Raw genomic sequence first — 19,556 nt, forward strand, 5'->3', positions numbered from 1 at the left:
TTTTGATCACAATATTTTTATTACAAAATGTAAAAATACCTCTGTGCTAGAAACATAAAATGGACAGTCTGACAACAGCAAACAAGAAAATAGAAATTCCAGAAGGTGTGCTGCAAACACCGTCTATTAGATGTGTTGTTGGTAGGTATAAAAGGAGAACATGTATAATGACAAATCCTTTTCGCCTATTGAAACACTTGTTGAACGTTCAGCTGGAGGTGAATGGTTACATTGATAAGTAGTCTGACTGGCAAAAAGAATGACAAAACTCAAAACGTATTGAGTATGTGAGTGTAGGCCTTAATGTACCATGCACACACCTCTCCCTCCTCTGGTGGGAATATGGTCGATCACTTTGGGCCAAAGTAGTCCACCACCCCACTGCCCTTCATACCGTCAAAGAAGAAGAAGTTCTTGTGCGGTGCGTCTCTCTGGGAAAGAGCCTGTAGAAACAAACAGAGACGTTAATACCAGCCAACAACACACACTCACTACCTGACCATCTCTCAAACTAAACCCACCATAGATAAGGATAGCTTTGCTGTGGGAGTTTCACCAGCTTTCCCTGCATTGCATACATGTGGTGTCCTCTAGTGTCCGCTTCATTGCGTGAGCGTCGGGTGCACTGTCCGTTGTGTGATCGCTTGACTTCACCCAGTGAGATGTCAGGCCGGTCGCAGGCCGTTTCATCCGGTTTCATCATTACATCATATCGTGGAGACAGACAGCCTGGCGCAGTGCCATCATCCTGCTGAGAGGGTTGTCGTCTGTACTGACTGACATTACCTCTTCTCACCTGGCTCCCTCAACTCTCAAACATAGGTAGGACTGTGACACTTCCCTTATTCTCCAATACTCAGGTCATATCCAAAACAGCCACACTGTCCGACTCAATCTCCCCAAAAGCCCCACAGGACTGAAACATATCACTGGGTATTTCTGGATTGGACCCAGAATCAAGTGGAGCGGCCTGCTGTCAAGTGTTTAGCTTTCTGCCTCCCCAAAATATAACATGGCATCTTTCTCCCCAGTGAAAGCTGCACAACAGTAACTGTGGTGCAGACAGTCTGTGATGTGTGGTGGTTGACATTAGTTTAGAGCCAGGATGGACAGTACAGTAAGAATGATTTAAAGTCACAGAAACTATTGAAAAGTCAATAATACAAAAACAAACTGACAACCAACCTTGACAACCTCCTGTCCCAGCACTCCTCCCACCACAGCACACACAGGGGCCATCTCAGAGAAGCAGTAGCTGATGACAACACAAAACAACAACGTGAGTGTCACCAACAGAAACAAACTCTCCAGTTCATAAGGATGAATTAACAACTGTCTTATCTCTGGAAAAACTGAAATAGCTCAGAATGGAGCAGCCAGTTACAGATGATCTTTGATACATCTAATAACTACCATCACTGGCAAATGCAAAACCCCTACAAACCTACAGTGCAGTTGGAAAGTATTCAGATCCCTTGACCTTTTTCCACATTTTGTTATGTTACAGCCTTATTCTGAAATTGAATAAATTGTTTTTTCCCCCCTCATCAAACTACACACAATACCCCATATTGAAAAAGAGAAAACAATTTATAAAAAACAGAAATACCTTATTTACATAAGTATTCAGACCCTTTGCTATGAGACGCAAAATTGAGCTCAGCTCCATTCTGTTTCCATTGTTCATCCATCAGATGTTTCTATAACTTGATTGGAGTCCACCTGTGGTAAATTCAATAGATTGGACATGATTTGGAAAGGCACACACCTGTCTATATAAGGTCCCACAGCTGACAGTGCACGTCAGAGCAAAAACCAAGCCATGAGGTCGAAGGAATTGTCCATAGAGCTCTGAGACAGGATTGTGTCAAGGTACAGATCTGGGGAAGGGTTCCAAAACATTTCTGCAGCATTGAAGGTCCCCAAGAATGCAGTGGCCTCAATCATTTTTAAATGGAAAAAGTTTGGAACCACCAAGACACTTCCTAGAGCTGGCCGCCCGGCCAAACTGTGCAATCGAAATCGGGGGAGAAGGGCTTTGGTCAGGGAGGTGACCAAGAACCCGATGGTCACTCTGACAGAGCCCGAGAGTTCCTCTGTGGAGATGGGAGAACCTTCCAGAAGGACAACCATCTCTGCAGCACTCCACCAAATCAGGCCTTTATGGTAGTGGCCAGACGGAAGCCACTCCTCAGTAAAAGGCACATGACAACCCACTTGGAGTTTGCCAAAAGGCACCTAAAGGACTCCATGAGAAACAAGATTCTCTGGTCTGATGAAACCAAGATTGAACTCTTTGGCCTGAATGCCAAGCGTCACGTCTGGAGGAAACCTGGCACCATCCCTACTGTGAAGCATGGTGGTGGCAGCATCATGCTGTGGGGATGTTTTTCAGCAGCAGGGACTGGAAGACTAGTCAGGATCAAGGGAAAGATTAACAGAGCAAAGTACAGAGAGGTCCTTGATGAAAACCTGCTCCAGAGTGCTCAGGTCCTCAGACTGGGGTGAAGGTTCACCTTGTAACAGGACAACAACCCTAAGCACACAGCCAAGACTACGCAGGAGTGGCTTCGGGACAAGACTCTGAATGTCCTTGAGTGGCCCAGCCAGAGCTGGACTTGAACCCGATCGAACATCTTTGGAGACCCAAAATTAACTGTGCAGCAACGCTCCCCATCCAACCTGACAGAGCTTGAGAGGATCTGCAGAGAAGAATGGGAGAAACTCCCCAAATACAGGTGTGCCAAGCTTGTAGCATCATACCTAAGAAGACTCCAGGCTGAAATCGCTGCCAAAGGTACTTTAACAAAGTACTGAGTAAAGGGTCTGAATACTTATGTAAATGTTATATTTAAGTTTTTTATTTTTAATACACTTGCAAAAATGTAAAATAAATCCGTTTTTGCTTTGTCATTATGGGGTATTGTGTGTAGATTGATTTATTCCATTTTAGAATAAGGCTGTAACGTAACAAAATGTGGAAAAAGTCAAAGGGTCTGAATACTTTCCTAATGCACTGTTTAACTAACAGTCCAGCTTAATATGTGAACGGATGTCAAGTGATGCACCATGTGGTGAAATCTGGGTTGAATTGAGCCAGTCACCTGACGAAGTCGTGAGGCAGCAGCTCGCTACTCAGCCCCATGGCCTCCAGGACATCATCCCGGATCTGTCTCAGGAGCATGGCGTCTGCCTCAAAGCTTTCTGGGTGGGGGTCGCGACCTTTGTCTGTACGGAACTTCAGCAGTACTGTGGGAAAGAAGAGAGGAACACACGGAGAGAGAACAATAGAACGAGTGGTGGAGAAGTGCTGGAAACCATAGACGACACAGAGGAAGCTCTGATTTTATGGGTTACATTGCTACATATACTGAGCTGCATTTCCATACAACACAGAATATGTTACAAAGGAAATGTTGGTGGAGTTGTGATTCTATCACTTGCTGGAATGACACCGGCTGGCAAAAAAAAAAAAAAGTTTAAAAAAATGGAAACACTTCCAATTACATACTGATCATCTTGTGGAAACAGTGTGCAATCAGATCTTTATCTGTGTTGTACCACAGATGATTGAAAGTGGCAATCAACGCGCCACAAGTGTTGCGCCAACAAACCTCTTCATCTGATAATGGCTTTGAATGAAGAGCAGTTTTTGATCAGTTTGACAGGGCCGTGATCAGACATCTATGACTCATGTCCTTGTTCTGTCAGCACGCGCCACTAGTACTACACCCATCCTGTGTGAGACCGTGGGCAGATGTGTCAATATGAGCAGGATGTGGTTTGGAGTCGGAATATTACTAAAAGGGAAATAATAAAAAAAGGGGAGATGGACGTACCGTTGCAACGGAGACGTTTTAGGTTGTAAACCCCCCTTTAAGCCTGGCAGCTCTACTCGCCCCCTCAGTGTTAAAACAGGTGTCATAACTTCCTCTCTTTAGCTGTCCATCAAACACATCATGGAGCCCAGTCCGCCCACGGCTATTTCCACTAGAATGACACCTCGCACGCTCGCAAAAATAAATAAATAAAAGAAAATCATAAATCACCATCATCACATGAATCATCACCCTCAACGAAATATTCTCTCACCAATTGAATTATCTCAACCTGGCACAATATGTAAGTGTACAAAGACATCTGTGCAAAGTAAACATTGTCTTAAGAGAGTAGTCTGGAACATTCTTGATTAGATTCAAACAGGGATGAACCAAAAACAAACACATTCAAATTACATTGACTAAATCAAAGTTGAGGGAAAACAGTCCTGTGCCCCCCCACCTGTGCTGCCTTCCATTCCTCCAGAGTTGTTATGGTGGCATACAGTAAGCTAACCCCCACCCCTGACACACAGAGGAGCTGTAACAGAGGAAGCACCACTTCCTCAAGAGCAGCTCAGTCGAGAGATACCACTACGTCTAGACATAATTATAGAAACCCAAATGCTGTAAGACACCTCTGAAAACGACAAAAACAAACAAATGAACAGCTTATTTTCCTTTCCGGCTGTAATTTTAATATTAGCCAACAACAAGGGCTAGAGTACGCAGCCCTGCAGGTGAAATGTCGTGGGTGGTGGCTAGCTGTTTGTTTCTCTGTTCTAAAGTCACACACGACTGGCCATGGAGAGCCTGTGATGGAAACAGAGCCACGTTAAGAAGGTCAATGAAACCAGGTGAAGGCTATTAAAGGGACCAAATCAGACTAGAAGGAACAGGGTGCAATGCTACAACAACCAAAACAGGAAGGGGGGGGTATGGTGGTGGGCGATATCATTGGAGCTGCAGACGTTCACGTGTAGAGGGCATCAACATATAGCTTCGCTGTTTCGTATGTCAGAAGAACAAAAGACGTGATGACAGCCAGTTAGTGATCTAACTCTCTTTTATCAGATAGATATTTATATCCAATGGCTTTGTGGAAGGAGCAGGTACCATGTAGCAGGAAGTAGTCCACGGGGGTGTGCTTCAGGCTGCTCTTGGCCTTCTCATTGGTCCAATCCACTTCCAGAGCCAGTTTTAAGGAGCAGAAGCAGGCCGTCTGTTCAGTTGGGATAGAGAGAGCGCCAAAGGGCAAGGAACATGACATCATTAGATGTGGAGGTGGATAACTCTAATTGAGATATTATAATACAACGCTCACCTTTTTGATCATGGTGGTCTCATTGGGGTCAATCTTTGTTTTTTTGGCCTCAGGTCCATCATTGGACTCTGTTTTGGGCTTGACTACTTTGGGCTTCTCCCTGGACGGGGGCATCAAAACAAGGGACAGATGAGCATAAGTATAACTGGTGAATAATCAAGACAAGTAATTTAGACACGACAATCACACACACAACACTTACTCAACATAGTTGTGCTCCTGGCCAAGGTCGGAGAACATGTATCCGTGGTAACCGAAGACGTCGCCACAGAAGACCTTGATGTTGTGCCGGACACAGAGTTGGTCCACGCGTACCATCAGATCTCTGGAGCAGCCGGTCAGACACACCTGAGAGAAACAAGGGAGGGCAGGACAAAGTCAGAGAGAGCAGCTAAAACTACAGCTCCCATTGCGCTAACTACACAACATGACCAGAAGTATGTCGACACCTGCTCGTCAAACTTCTCATTCCAAAATAATGGGCATTAATATGGAGTTGGTCCCCCCTTTGCTGTTATAACAGCCTCCACTCTTCTGGGAAGGCTTTCTATTAGATGCTGGAATATTGCTGTGGGGACTCCATTCAGCCACAAGTGCATTATTCAGGTCAGGCACTGAAGTTGGGCGATTAGGCCTGGCTCACATTCAGTGTTCCAATTCATCCCAAAGGTGTTTGAGGTCAGGGCTCTGTGCAGGCCAGTCAAGCTCTTCCACACCGATCTCAACAAACCATTTCTGTATGGACCTCGCTTTGTGCAAGGGGGCATTGTCATGCTGAAACAGGAAAGGTCCTTCCCCAAACTGTTGCCAAAAAAATTGGAAGCACAGAATCAACTAGAATGTCATTGTATGCTGTAGCCTTAAGATGTCCCTTCACTGGAACTAAGGGCCCTAGCCCAGATCATGAAAAACAACCCAAGACCATTATTCCTCTTCCACCAAACTTTACAGTAGGCACTATGCATTAGGGCAGGTAGCGTTCTCCTGGCATCTGCCAAACCCAGATTTGTCAGCGATTCATCACTCCAGAGTACGCATTTCCACTGCTCCAAAGTCCAATGGCGGCGAGCTTTGGAGCCGACGCTTGGCATTGCGCATGGTGATCTTAGACTTGTGTGTGTCTGCTCGGCCATGGAAACCCACTTCATGAAGCTCCCAACGAACAGTTCTTGTGCTAACATTGCTTCCAGAAGCAGTTTGGAACTCGGTAGAGCGCTGCAACTAAGGACAGACGATTTTTACGCGCTATGCTCTTCAGCGGTCACATTCTGTGAGCTTGTGTGGCCTACCACTTCACGGCTGAGCCGTTGTTGCTCCTAGACATGTCCACTTCACGATAACAGCACTTACAGTTGACCGGGGCAATTCTAGCAGGGCAGAAATTTGACGAACTGACTTGTTGGAAAGGTGGCATCCTTTGACGGTGCCACATTGAAAGTCACTGAGCTCTTCAGTAAGGCCATTCTATTGCTAATGTTTTTCTATGGAGATTGCATAGTTGTTTGCTCAATTTGATATACTTGTCAGCAACAGGTGTGGCTGAAATAGCTGAATCCACTAACTTGAAGGGGTGTCCACATATTTTTTTGAATTTATTTAACCAGGTAGGCTAGTTGAGAACAAGTTCTCATTTACAACTGCGACCTGGCCAAGATAAAGCAAAGCAGTTCGACACATACAACAACACAGTTACACATGGAATAACCAAACATACAGTCAATAATACAGTAGGGAAAAAAGTACATATACAGTGTGTGCAAATGAGGTAAGATAAGGGAGGTAAGGCAATAAAATAAGCCATAGCGGCGAGCTAATTACGATATAGCAATTAAACACTGGTGTGATAGATGTGCAGAAGACGAATGTGCAAGTAGAGATACTGGGATGCAAAGGAGCAAAATAAATACAGTATGGGGATGAGGTAGTTGGATGGGCTATGTACAGGTGCAGTGATCTGTGAGCTGCTCTGACAGCTGGTGCTTGAAGTTAGTGAAGGAGATAAGAGTCTCCAGCTTCAGCGATTTTTGCAGTTCGTCCCAGTCATTGGCAGCAGAGAACTGGAAGGAAAGGCGGCCAAAGGAGGAATTGGCTTTGGTGGTGATCAGTGAAATATACCTGCTGGAGCGTGTGCTGCGGGTGGGTGCTGCTATGGTGACCAGTGAGCTGAGATAAGGCGGGGCTTTACCTAGCAAAGACTTGTAGATGACCTGGAGCCAGTGGGTTTGGCGACGAGTATGAAGCGAGGGCCAGACAACGAGAGCGCACACGTCGCAGTGGTGGGTAGTATATGGGGCTTTGGTGACAAAACGGATGGCACTGTGATAGACTGCATCCAATTTGCTGAGTAGAGTGTTGGAGGCTATTTTGTAAATGACATCGCCGAAGTCGAGGATCGGTAGGATAGTCAGTTTTACGAGGGCATGTTTGGCAGCATGAGTGAAGGATGCTTTGTTGCGAAATAGGAAGCCGATTCTAGATTTAATTTTGGATTGGAGATGTTTGATGTGAGTCTGGAAGGAGAGTTTACAGTCTAACCAGACACCTAGGTATTTGTAGTTGTCCACATATTCTAGGTCAGAACCGTCCAGAGTAGTGATGCTGGACGGGCAGGCAGGTGCGGGCAGCGATCGGTTTAAGAGCATGCATTTAGTTTTACTTGCATTTAAGAGCAGTTGGAGGCCACGGAAGGAGAGTTTTATGGCATTGAAGCTCGTCTGGAGGTTAGTTAGCACAGTGTCCAAAGAAGGGCCAGAAGTGTACAGAATGGTGTTGTCTGCGTAGAGGTGGATCAGAGAATCACCAGCAGCAAGAGCAACATCATTGATGTATACAGAGAAGAGTCGGCCCAAGAATTGAACCCTGTGGCACCCCCATAGAGACTGCCAGAGGTCCGGACAACAGGCCCTCCGATTTGATACACTGAACTCTATCAGAGAAGTAGTTGGTGAACCAGGCAAGGCAGTCATTTGAGAAACCAAGGCTGTTAAGTCTGCCGATAAGAATGTGGTGATTAACAGAGTCGAAAACCTTGGCCAGGTCGATGAGTACGGCTGCACAGTCTTGTCTCTTATCGATGGCAGTTATGATATCGTTTAGGACCTTGAGCGTGGCTGAGGTGCACCCATGACCAGCTCTGAAACCAGATTGCATAGCGGAGAAGGTACGGTGGGGTTCGAAATGGTCGGTGATCTGTTAGTTAACTTGGCTTTCGAAGACCTTAGAAAGACAGGGTAGGATAGATATAGGTCTGTAGCAGTTTGGGTCTAGAGTGTCTCCTCCTTTGAAGAGGGGGATGACCGCAGCTGCTTTCCAATTTCAATTATACAGTGTACATGTTCATTGAGAGACCTTGAGGGGAATGTGATGACAAAGTACTTGATGATGAGCAAGTAGGCCTAACTCTGCATTTACACGCACACTTACACACCTTTTGGATAGATTCCACCATAGCCATTCTTAAACAACCTACTCCTTTAGTTAACCCCCTTGAACAACACACCCACCAGCTTCTATAACAGACACCCCGTCCTTCTGACACAAAACATGTTCAAGTAAACAAAATCTGTTATTCAGTCAAAGAATCAACTAGTTTGTTTTGGCCAGTTTGTTTTATCTGAACAGGGTGGGAAAAGAAAATTGGCCTTAATAAACAACTGACCCTTGGGCTGGGTCCATCTTATCCTTCAGACCAAACCCAGCACACTCCACACTTGGCTAGAGATAAGGGGCTGTCTGGCAGCTGACGGGCATCTGTCTGTGGCGTCGCTGACATGGGTGAGTGGTACACGCTGTTCCCTCCCAGAACACAAAGTACCACAATGTTGGGAGGTGCCAGCATCGAGTTGACTACACGCGCCAGTGTTTTTCCAAGGGAAGCTTATTGACGTGTGACTGTGTGTTTGAAGTTGTTTTAAATTGCTGTGCCCTCATCTAACGCAAAATGGCGCCGATAGAGATGGCAACTTCGCTTCAAGTCCTTCGGAAACTGTGCAGTATTTTTTTTAATGTATTATTTAGTACATTGTTAGCCCAGAAAACCGAAATGCTGAAATTCTCCACGCACACAGTGTGGTGAAGAAGGCACAGCAGCGCCTCTTCAACCTCAGGAGGCTGAAAAAATGTGGCTTGTAAACGAAAACCCTCAAACTTTTACAGGTGCACAATTGAGAGCATCCTGTCGGGCTGTATCACCGCCTTGTACAGCAACGGCACCGCCCACAACCGCAGGGCTCTCCAGAGGGTGGTGATGCACAATGCATCACCGGGTGCAAACTACCTGCCCTCCAGGACACCTACAACACCTAATGTCACAGGAAGGCCAAAAAGATCATCAAGGACAACAACCACCCGAACCACTGCCTGTTCACCCAGCTACCATCCAGAAGGCGAGGTCAGTACAGGTGCATGAAAGCTGGGACCGAGAGACTGAAAAACAGCTTCTATCTCAAGGCCATCAGACTGTTAAACAGCCATCACTAGCACAGAGAGGTTGCTGCCTACCTACAGACTAGTCACTTTAATAATGCCACTTTAAAAATGTTTACATATCTCGCATTACTCATCTCATATGTATATGCTGTATCCTTCACTATCTATTCTATACTATCTATTGCATCTTGGGTGCTCTGTCACTGCTCATCCATATATTTTATACTTACATATTCTCATCCCATTCCTTTACTAGATTGTGTGTATTAGGTGTTGTTGTGGAATTGTTAGATATTACCTGTTAGATACTGCTGCACTGTCGGATCTAGAAGCATAAGCATTTAGCTACACTCGCAATAACATCTGCTAACCATGTGTATGTGACCAATAACATTTGATTTGAAGATTGATAGACTAATCATCAATGCTGGGTGCATGCTTGATGATTGAAAAATGGACTGGAAATCTTCCTTAAACCACACCTCAACAGGAAGTAGGTCTTATGGGGGAAGGGGAACCCTTACAGACTACTATGGAAGTCCTATTCGCTTTAGTTGCCAGCTACTAAAAGGCAAGCCCTCTGTTGTGGCACTGGCAACAGATACTGAGAGAGACCCTGGCTGGACATGTTGGGCTACTGCTGCTGGTCTAGTTCATTAGAGGGGATTGGCAGTGGGAACTGAGATTGCTGGCACTGGCAGGCCGGAGGGGACAGGGCTTTTTAACAGCCTGGCCAGCCGTACTGTCTGTCTACAGAGCCTCCCACCCTTTGAAGGAGGCGTGCAACTCGGGCGCCTCCTCCTGATGGCCTCCGGCAAGGGCTTTGTGAAGAGGGACACTGAGCTGGATTGTTTGAGAGGTGAGGGAGAGAGTGAAAAGAAGGAAGCGAGGAAATGGGGGGGTGGGGGGGGGTTATATAGCTTATCTGTACAATGGAACCTAACAACAGAGAATTGGTCTGGTAGGAGGTGAAGGGAGAAGTGAAGTGATAGACATGCAGAGAATGAGTGGTTATGATTGACTCAATGAGAGTACATGAGTGAGAATTGGGAGAGTATACCAGTGTGCTGAGTGAAGTAAATGAGAGAGTGAGTTTGTTTGTTGTGGGTGAGAATTGTTGCCTCAAATGATCTCTATAAGACAAAAACACCTGCAAACACTCTCTCGGGATCAAAGTTATAATCTAGACATATCAATCCCTCAGTCCAAAACACAGTGACTAAAAAGAGCAGCCCCTTGTCATGTATTCCAGCGAATTTCAACCAGTTCCGGTTTCCCAGTGCTACACCACACAGACAAGACAGATCCGTAGCTAGCAGATAAGAGTCTACAGCACAGCCCAGTCCGCCTCCCCCTCCTCCTGAACTCCCATTAGCACTCCCCCTGGGACGCTTCCGCCGTTCCTCCACCACAGTCAGACTGGGGAAGCGGCTCGTTTACGCTTTGAAAATCCCTGAGCATCTGATGAGGAGCCTCTTCAAACCCCCGCCCCGCTACATGATTCAGAGCAGGGCACTTCAGACAGCTTGTGTTGCAGTGTGTCTGGAACCAAACGCCACAGGAAAGCTACGTTTCTACTTGTAAGCCGTGCAGACATAAGTTAGATAAACGCATTTATCTCCAAACTCGAGGGTCTTTAATGTTCATGCTATTCTTTTCCCACTACTGGCACCTGTCAATTCCCTCACTCTGTCAGTGTATAAATTATATTTATATGCATCATATTATGAAGCCCTTTATCTACTTTCAGTCAGATGAACTTGTGGATACCATTTTTATGTTTGAAGGAAGTTGCTAAATAGCATTAGCGCAATTACTGGAAGTCTGTGGTAACTTCTAGCATGCTAGGGAGGAGGTAATGCTAGTTAGCATTGGCTCATGAAACTACCTCGAACTTCCTTCATATTGGATGCAGAGACATAAAAGTTGATGAAGGGCTTAATTAATCTGACTCTGGGGAAGCAGATAAAGGGCTTAATTGCCAAAATCCCAAAGTACCCTTTTAACAGGGATATCCAATGAAAAACACTTGTTATCCCTAAGTTCTATGAAGATTCCTTTTGTGATCAAAGTGCAACTACATACAATGGAACTCATCAGTCAAAAACAGCTTAAATCTGCAGAAAATAAGAAAAAAACATATGTACAAAACAGGTGCTATACTGGCATTGGTCTGCTGCTGAGTGTGGTATGGTCTGCCCAACACATCACTGGGGGCGCACTGCCTGCCCTCCAGGACACCTACAGCACCCTATGTCACAGGAACTATCAAAAAGATCATCAAGGACATCAACCACCCGAGCCACGGCCTGTTCACCCCGCTGTCATCCAGAAGGCGAGGTCAGTACAGGTGCATCAAAGCCGGGACAGAGAGACTGAAAAACAGCTTCTATCTCAAGGCCATCAGACTGTTAAATAGCCATCACTAGCCAGCTACCACCAACCTACTCAACCCTGCACCTTAGAGGCTGCTGCCCTATATACATAAAATCGCTTGCCACTTTAATAATGGAACACTAGTCACTTTAATAATGTGTACATACTGCTTTACTCATCTCATATGTATATACTGTATTCTTTTCCACTGTATTTAATCAATGCCACTCCGAAATTGCTTGTCCTAATATTTATATTTTTTAATTCCATGATTTTACTTTTAGATTTGTGTATTGTTAGATACCACTGCACTGTTGGAGTTAGGAACACAAGCATTTCACTACACCCGCAATAACATCTGCTAAATATGTGTATGTGACAAAAAATGTTTTGATTTGATTTGCCCAGAGCAACTTGTGGTAAGAAGTATGGTGTAAATGCAACACCTAGTGGCCATTTAAGGTAACAGAAAATTATGCACAAAAGTAATCTTGATAATAGGCCGGTCCTGCACTACTGTACTCACTGCCTCAAATTGTAGGAAGAATTCATCTGGTTTGGTCTCCACCCTGTCTGTGTCTGCCTTCACCTCTACCATGGGGTTGAGGTACTGGGCCCGCTCCAGGGAGGCCTGGGCTCGATTCTGGCCCTGATTGCTCACTGGAATCAGGAACTGGGCTCGGCATGACTCCTCTGTCACCTGGGAAGCAAGAGAGCAGACATAGTTAGCAATTTGTAGCATTCATTTCTATTGTCCTGCAATTTTCTCAGTGTTTATCCAACCATTAGCCTACTTGGGAAGGTTCCCTCTCACCTAGCCTCTGCCGAGTCCCCAACAACGGAAAGAGCCTGTGACGCTACTTCCGCTATTAGACGTTAACAAGGCAAAACTCCATCTGAACTCCTCCTCCACATTTACTGGTTTGGTTGGACAGTGTAAAAGAGTACCTCCCCCAACAGTTTTTTTCCTTCTCGTCAAGACCAGTATATAGTGGATCTAGTTTCTGGTGTTTATTTTACACCTGATACTTTAGGTTACCTCTGTTCTGACCTAACTCTGTTACAACCCCCCCTCTTTGTGTTTGTGGTCTATACCAGTTCGTGGTCCAGCATGGTCAGCCCCTTCACTCCAGCCAGGATGAGATTTTTGGCCACCTCAGCCCCCAGGCCCCTGAGCCCCACCAGGAGCACACGAGAACCCCGCAGTCTGGAACAGAAGCAGATGGCAAAAACCTTAATTAGCTATGTGGCGCCATCATACAATAACGGGTAGAAAGTCTTAAAGACAAAATATGCATGCCTCGTGCAGATTGATAAATTATGTAAACATCAACATTTTCAGTGTTTTCCAATCCATTCTTGCTGTGGGACCCCATTTTATCCCAGAACGAACAGATCTGATTAAAGCTAGCTAGATGGTTAGCTAATAGCTACCTCTTTTGTGCATCCAGACCCCATAGTCGGATCTGCCGGTCATACTGAGCAGCTTCTTCCTCGCTAATGATAGAATCTTCCTTCTCAATCATGTCTATCATCTCAAACTGGTTTATTTGTCTAGTTTAACAGTAATGGGATTAATATGCCCTTTTTAAAATTCGGGTAGGGTACCGCTATCGCTGATTTGAACGGACGCTGGAAGATGACGTTTTCTTCTTCTTTGGTATTATGCGGTCCTCAAACAAATGTTACAGGTGCATGCCGCCATCTACTGTATTGGCTGTGTATCAGCCTACTATGCTGTAGTATCAATTCATTACACTTCGTGAAAAAATTATCCTAACAACTAACCCTACGCCCATCATCACTATTCCACTACTTTGGTCCCATCTGATCCTGCTCCTGGCCAGCAGCCTGGGAGTACGGGACACTGTCATTCAAAACACCTTGTAACTCTTCTGCAGTAAAATTTTGTACGCCAAGTACTTCTCTGCAGCTGCCACCACAACATCTATCCTCTGTGATTTACATTCTATTCCTGCGGTACAGTTGACCACCATGGCCATCTACGCCAAAAAAACAACCTTACCAAAGCACGTTATTCCTGTCACTCTCTATTGACCTCGTCCTACTCACAGGGATCCTCTTAGGATCTGTCACCCTTACAAAAAAGATTGCTGTTTTGAAACTGCAGTAAAAGTGTAGTAACTGCAGTCGACTGTAGTATTTTGGACGCAGTAATTGCAGAATAACTGCAGTGTATTGCAATTGAACTGCTGTTATACTACTGCAGTTAAAAAAAAGTGTTCTTTTGGACGCAGTATGTGCAGCATACTGCAGTCATAGATGCACAATTGAGAGCATCCTGTCGGGCTGTATCACTACCTGGTACGGAAACTGCACCGCCCACAACCACAGGGCTCTCCAGAGGGTGGTGCAGTCTGCCCAACACATCACCAGGGGCAAACTGCCTGCCCTCCAGGACACCTACAGCACCCGATGTCACAGGAAGGCCAAAAAGATCATCAAGGATAACAACCACTCGAGCCACTGCCTGTTCACCCACTACCATCCAGAAAGCGAGGTCAGTACTGCTGCATCAAAGCTGGGACAGAGAGATTGAAAAATAGCTTTGATCTCAAGGCCATCAGACTGTTAAACAGCCATCACTAACACAGAGAGGCTGCTGCCAACATACAGACTTCAAATCATTGGCCACTCTAACAAATGGATCACTTTATTAATGCCACTTTAATAATGATGTTCACATACCTTGCATTACTCATCCCATATGTATATACTGTATTTTATTCCATCTATTGCATCTTGCCTATGCCGCTCTGTCATTGCTCATCCATATATACTGCTCAAAAAAATAAAGGGAACACTTAAACAACACATCCTCGATCTGAATGAAAGAAATAATCTTATTAAATACTTTTTTCTTTACATAGTTGAATGTGCTGACAACAAAATCACACAAAAATAATCAATGGAAATCCAATTTATCAACCCATGGAGGTCTGGATTTGGAGTCAGACTCAAAATTAAAGTGGAAAACCACACTACAGGCTGATCCAACTTTGATGGAATGTCCTTAAAACAAGTCAAAATGAGGCTCAGTAGTGTGTGTGGCCTCCACGTGCCTGTATGACCTCCCTACAATGCCTGGGCATGCTCCTGATGAGGTGGCGGATGGTCTCCTGAGGGATCTCCTCCCAGACCTGGACTAAAGCATCCGCCAACTCCTGGACAGTCTGTGGTGCAACGTGGCGTTGGTGGATGGAGCGAGACATGATGTCCCAGATGTGCTCAATTGGATTCAGGTCTGGGGAACGGGTGGGCCAGTCCATAGCATCAATGCCTTCCTCTTGCAGGAACTGCTGACACACTCCAGCCACACGAGGTCTAGCATTGCCTTGCATTAGGAGGAACCCAGGGCCAACCGCACCAGCATATGGTCTCACAAGGGGTCTGAGGATCTCATCTCGGTACCTAATGGCAGTCAGGCTACCTCTGGCGAGCACATGGAGGGCTGTGCGGCCCCCCCAAAGAAATGCCACCCCACACCATGACTGACCCACCGCCAAACCGGTCATGCTGGAGGATGTTGCAGGCAGCAGAACGTTCTCCACGGCGTCTCCAGACTCTGTCACATCTGTCACGTGCTCAGTGTGAACCTGCTTTCATCTGTGAAGAGCACAGGGCGCCAGTGGCGAATTTGCCAATCTAGGTGTTCTCTGGCAAATGCCAAACGTCCTGCACGGTGTTGAGCTGTAAGCACAACCCCCACCTGTGGACGTCGGGCCCTCATACCACCCTCATGGAGTCTGTTTCTGACCGTTTGAGCAGACACATGCACATTTGTGGCCTGCTGGAGGTCATTTTGCAGGGCTATGGCAGTGCTCCTCCTTGCACAAAGGCAGAGGTAGCGGTCCTGCTGCTGGGTTGTTGCCCTCCTACGGCCTCCTCCACGTCTCCTGATGTACTGGCCTGTCTCCTGGTAGCGCCTCCATGCTCTGGACACTACGCTGACAGACACAACAAACCTTCTTGCCACAGCTCGCATTGATGTGCCATCCTGGATGAGCTGCGCTACCTGAGCCACTTGTGTGGGTTGTAGACTCTGTCTCATGCTACCACTAGAGTGAAAGCACCGCCAGCATTCAAAAGTGACCAAAACATCAGCCAGGAAGCATAGGAACTGAGAAGTGGTCTGTGGTCCCCACCTGCAGAACCACTCGTTTATTGGGGGTGTCTTGCTAATTGCCTATAATTTCTACCTGTTGTCTATTCCATTTGCACAACAGCATGTGAAATGTATTGTCAATCAGTGTTGCTTCCTAAGTGGACAGTTTGATTTCACAGAAGTATGATTGACTTGGAGTTACATTGTGTTGTTTAAGTGTTCCCTTTATTTTTTTGAGCAGTGTATTTATATGTACATATTCTTATTCCATCCCTTTACTTAGATTTGTGTGTATTAGGTAGTTGTTGTGGAATTGTTATATTACTTGTTAGCTATTGCTGCACTGTCTGAACTAGAAGCACAAGCACTTCACTACACTCGCAATAACATCTGCTAACCATGCATCTGTGACCAATACAATTTGATTTGATACGGTCGTTATACTGCACTTTGACAGCAATCTTTTTCCGTAAGGGTGTACTCATCTTCCTCTTCTACTCTCTTTAGTGCCTCAGCATATGACACCTCATTACTCTGATCCTGGCAACCTCAACCTGCATTTCTCTCACCAGACACGTCTGATCTCCAGCACCATGGGTACCCCTACTGTTTCCACACACAACCTTTTCCACCGATACTACACAATCCTTTGTCTTATGTCCTCCTGCACACTGCTCACGTCTAGGAATCTCCCTCCTACACACTACTGTCACATGACCATAAGCTTGAAACCTAAAACACCATAATGGGTTCTGTTCAAAAGCTCTCATGGTATAACCGACACATCCTAACTTGCCTTTATCTGGTAAAAACTCTGCATCAAAACTCAGAAGTACAGACAGTGTCATCTCTGTTTCACCACCCTCTCCACCGGGGGTCTGCGTTGCGCCAAATGGTGGGCGTCACAGACACCAGGAATCATAAACTTCAGTTGAGCCTCCTCAACACTAACGTCACTCCAGTTATCACTCCTTTCAATGGCACCCTGCTCTGGAGAGGTTAGCAAGTCACAGTTCTTCTCCCCAGTCAGGTGGTGCAGAGCGCATGTTCCTCTGGACAGCTGAAATATACAAAAATAAACAAGATTCCACTTTCACCGACCCACAATTACCCAAACTCTTCTCCACCCAACCTGACACCACATATGAATCACCCAGAAGGCAAGGATCCATTCTCTCCAAAAATCTCACTCCCACTGGGCAAAAACATCTATCACCATCTGGACGAGGCGCAAACTCTGCGTTCTTCACCGCACCTGCCAACGCAGTTAATTCATCCTCACTAGTCATGTTAAATTTTCTTCTGTTGCACTCAATATTTACTCTTAATATGTTCCACTTTCTTCCTTTTTCCCTGCCCACAGACGTCAGTTTCTTCTGTAGCGAACATAGAGTATCTTAAGAATTCCGTTTGATTCGTCAGGCAAACTTTCTGCATACACAGTCTGAATTAAAGCACTGGAAAAACTTGGAAAGTTTCCTTACAATCCAGAATGTAGAATAGAATTGCATTTGGACTTACTCTACCGGTTGTCTGTGTGATTGGTCCGTATTCGGGTCAAAATCTGAGAAAAAATATCCACAATATTATTCACCAGACCTTTTAGAGTAACGATACTGCCGTTGAGATTTTTCTATCACCTGGCACATGCACAAAACCTTGTAAACACCTGCAAGACTTTGGTTAGTATGCATGCATTGCATGAATGTACTTCCGTCTTGTGCACATCCCTTAGGTGATGAGCAAACAAATTGTGACAGCCATACAGAGACCCGCGTTTAGAAGTCGATTTAATAATACTTTCCTGTGGATATTTTGTCTCAAATTCTACCAGCAGAACGAAATCAGTGGACAACAGGTAAAGTTCAAATTAAGTTTATTCTACATTTTGACTTGTAAAGGGACTGTTTGGAATTGTTTCATCTATATGTGAAGAGAGTGGACCTATTTACACTCAGATTCGTAGAGGTATGTACTTTATCAAAGGAATAGCCATCTCGTGTTTTTTTTCTCCCCCTTCTCTCACTGTAAGACATACAGTGGCAAGAAAAAGTATGTGAACACTTTGGAAATACCTGGATTTCTGCATAAATTGGTCATAACATTTGATCTGATCTTCATCTAGGTCACAACAATAGACAAACACAGTCTGCTTAAACTAATAACACACAAACAATAATACGTTATCATGTCTTTATTGAACACACCGTGTAAACATTCACAGTGCAGGGTTGAAAAAGTATGTGAACCCAGCCATAACCTCAACCAAACGTTTTCTGTAGTTGCGGATCAGACCTGCACAACAGACAGGAGGAATTTTGGACCATTCCTCTTCACAAAACTGTTTCAGTTCAGCAATATTCTTGGGATGTCTGGTGTGAACTGCTCTCGAGGTCATGCCACATCTCAATCAGGTTGAGGTCAGGACTCTGACTTTTTTTTAAAAGTCAAGTCGATGAAGAACAAATTCTTATTTTCAATGATGGCCTAGGAACAGTGGGTTAACTGCCTTGTTCAGGGGCAGAACGACAGATTTGTACCTTGTCAGTTCAGGGATTTGAACTTGCAACCTTCCAGTTACTAGTCCAACACTCTAACCACTAGGCTACGCTGACTGAGCCACTCCATAAGGCACATTTTCTTCTGTTGAAGCCATTCTGTTGTTGATTTACTTCTGTGTTTTGAGTCACTGTCCTGTTGCATCACCAAACCTCTGTTGAGCTTCAATTGGTGGACAGATAGCCTAACATTCTCCTCCAAAATGTCTTGATGAACTTGGAAATAAATGTTTCTGCCGATGATAGCAAGCTGTCCAGGCCCTGAGGCAGCCCCAAACCACGATGTGCCCTCCACCATACTTTACAGTTGGGATGAGGTTTTGATGTTGGCGTGCTGTGCCTTTATTTCTCCACACAGTGTTGTGTGTTCCTTCCAAACAACTCAACTTTAGTTTCATCTCTCCACAGAATATTTGGCCAGTAGCACTGTGGAACATCCAGATGCACTTTTGTAAACTTCAGACGTGCAGCAATGTTTTCTTTGGACAGCAGGGGCTTCTTCCGTGGTGTCCTCCCATGAACACCATTCTTGTTCAGTGTTTCACATATCGTAGACTCGTCATCAGAGATGTTAGCATGTTCCAGATATTTCTGTAAGTCTTTAGCTGACGCGCTAGGATTCTTCTTAACCTCATTGAGAATTCTGCGCTGTGCTCTTGCAGTCATCTTTGTAGGACGGCCACTCCTAGAGTAGCAACGGTGCTGAACTTTCTACATTTATAGACAATTTATCTTACAGTGGACTGAGGAACATCAATGTTTTTAGAGATACTTTTGTAACCATTTTCAGCTTTATGCAAGCCAACAATTGTTAATCTTAGGTCTTTTGCAATCTCTTTAGTTCAAAGCATGGTTCACATCAGGCAATGTTTCTTGTGAATAGCAAACTCAAATTTTGTGAGTGTTTTTTATAGGTTAAGGCAGCT

General features: G+C 45.2%; 1 protein-coding gene across 2 annotated transcripts in view; it reads right to left on the reverse strand.

Moving 5' to 3' along the window:
* LOC106612594 (SUMO-activating enzyme subunit 1) overlaps positions 1-19,556 on the reverse strand; it is a 22,410-nt gene continuing 2,854 nt past the window's right edge. Inside the window, exons 1-9 of one of the 2 annotated variants that reach the window (XM_014213888.2) lie at positions 13,381-13,661; positions 13,042-13,153; positions 12,473-12,646; positions 5,345-5,490; positions 5,143-5,242; positions 4,935-5,040; positions 3,105-3,249; positions 1,186-1,255; positions 1-443 (exon numbers count right to left, since the gene is read on the reverse strand). In XM_014213888.2, coding sequence (XP_014069363.1) covers positions 351-443; positions 1,186-1,255; positions 3,105-3,249; positions 4,935-5,040; positions 5,143-5,242; positions 5,345-5,490; positions 12,473-12,646; positions 13,042-13,153; positions 13,381-13,481 — 1,047 coding nt within the window. In that variant the 5' untranslated portion in view covers positions 13,482-13,661 and the 3' untranslated portion in view covers positions 1-350. Of the gene's footprint in view, positions 444-1,185; positions 1,256-3,104; positions 3,250-4,934; positions 5,041-5,142; positions 5,243-5,344; positions 5,491-12,472; positions 12,647-13,041; positions 13,154-13,380; positions 13,662-19,556 lie in introns of those variants that run through there. The other variant, XM_045724448.1, reaches the window with a different exon arrangement.

Source organism: Salmo salar, chromosome ssa09, assembly GCF_905237065.1.
Source record: "Salmo salar chromosome ssa09, Ssal_v3.1, whole genome shotgun sequence".
Lineage (NCBI taxonomy): Eukaryota > Metazoa > Chordata > Actinopteri > Salmoniformes > Salmonidae > Salmo > Salmo salar.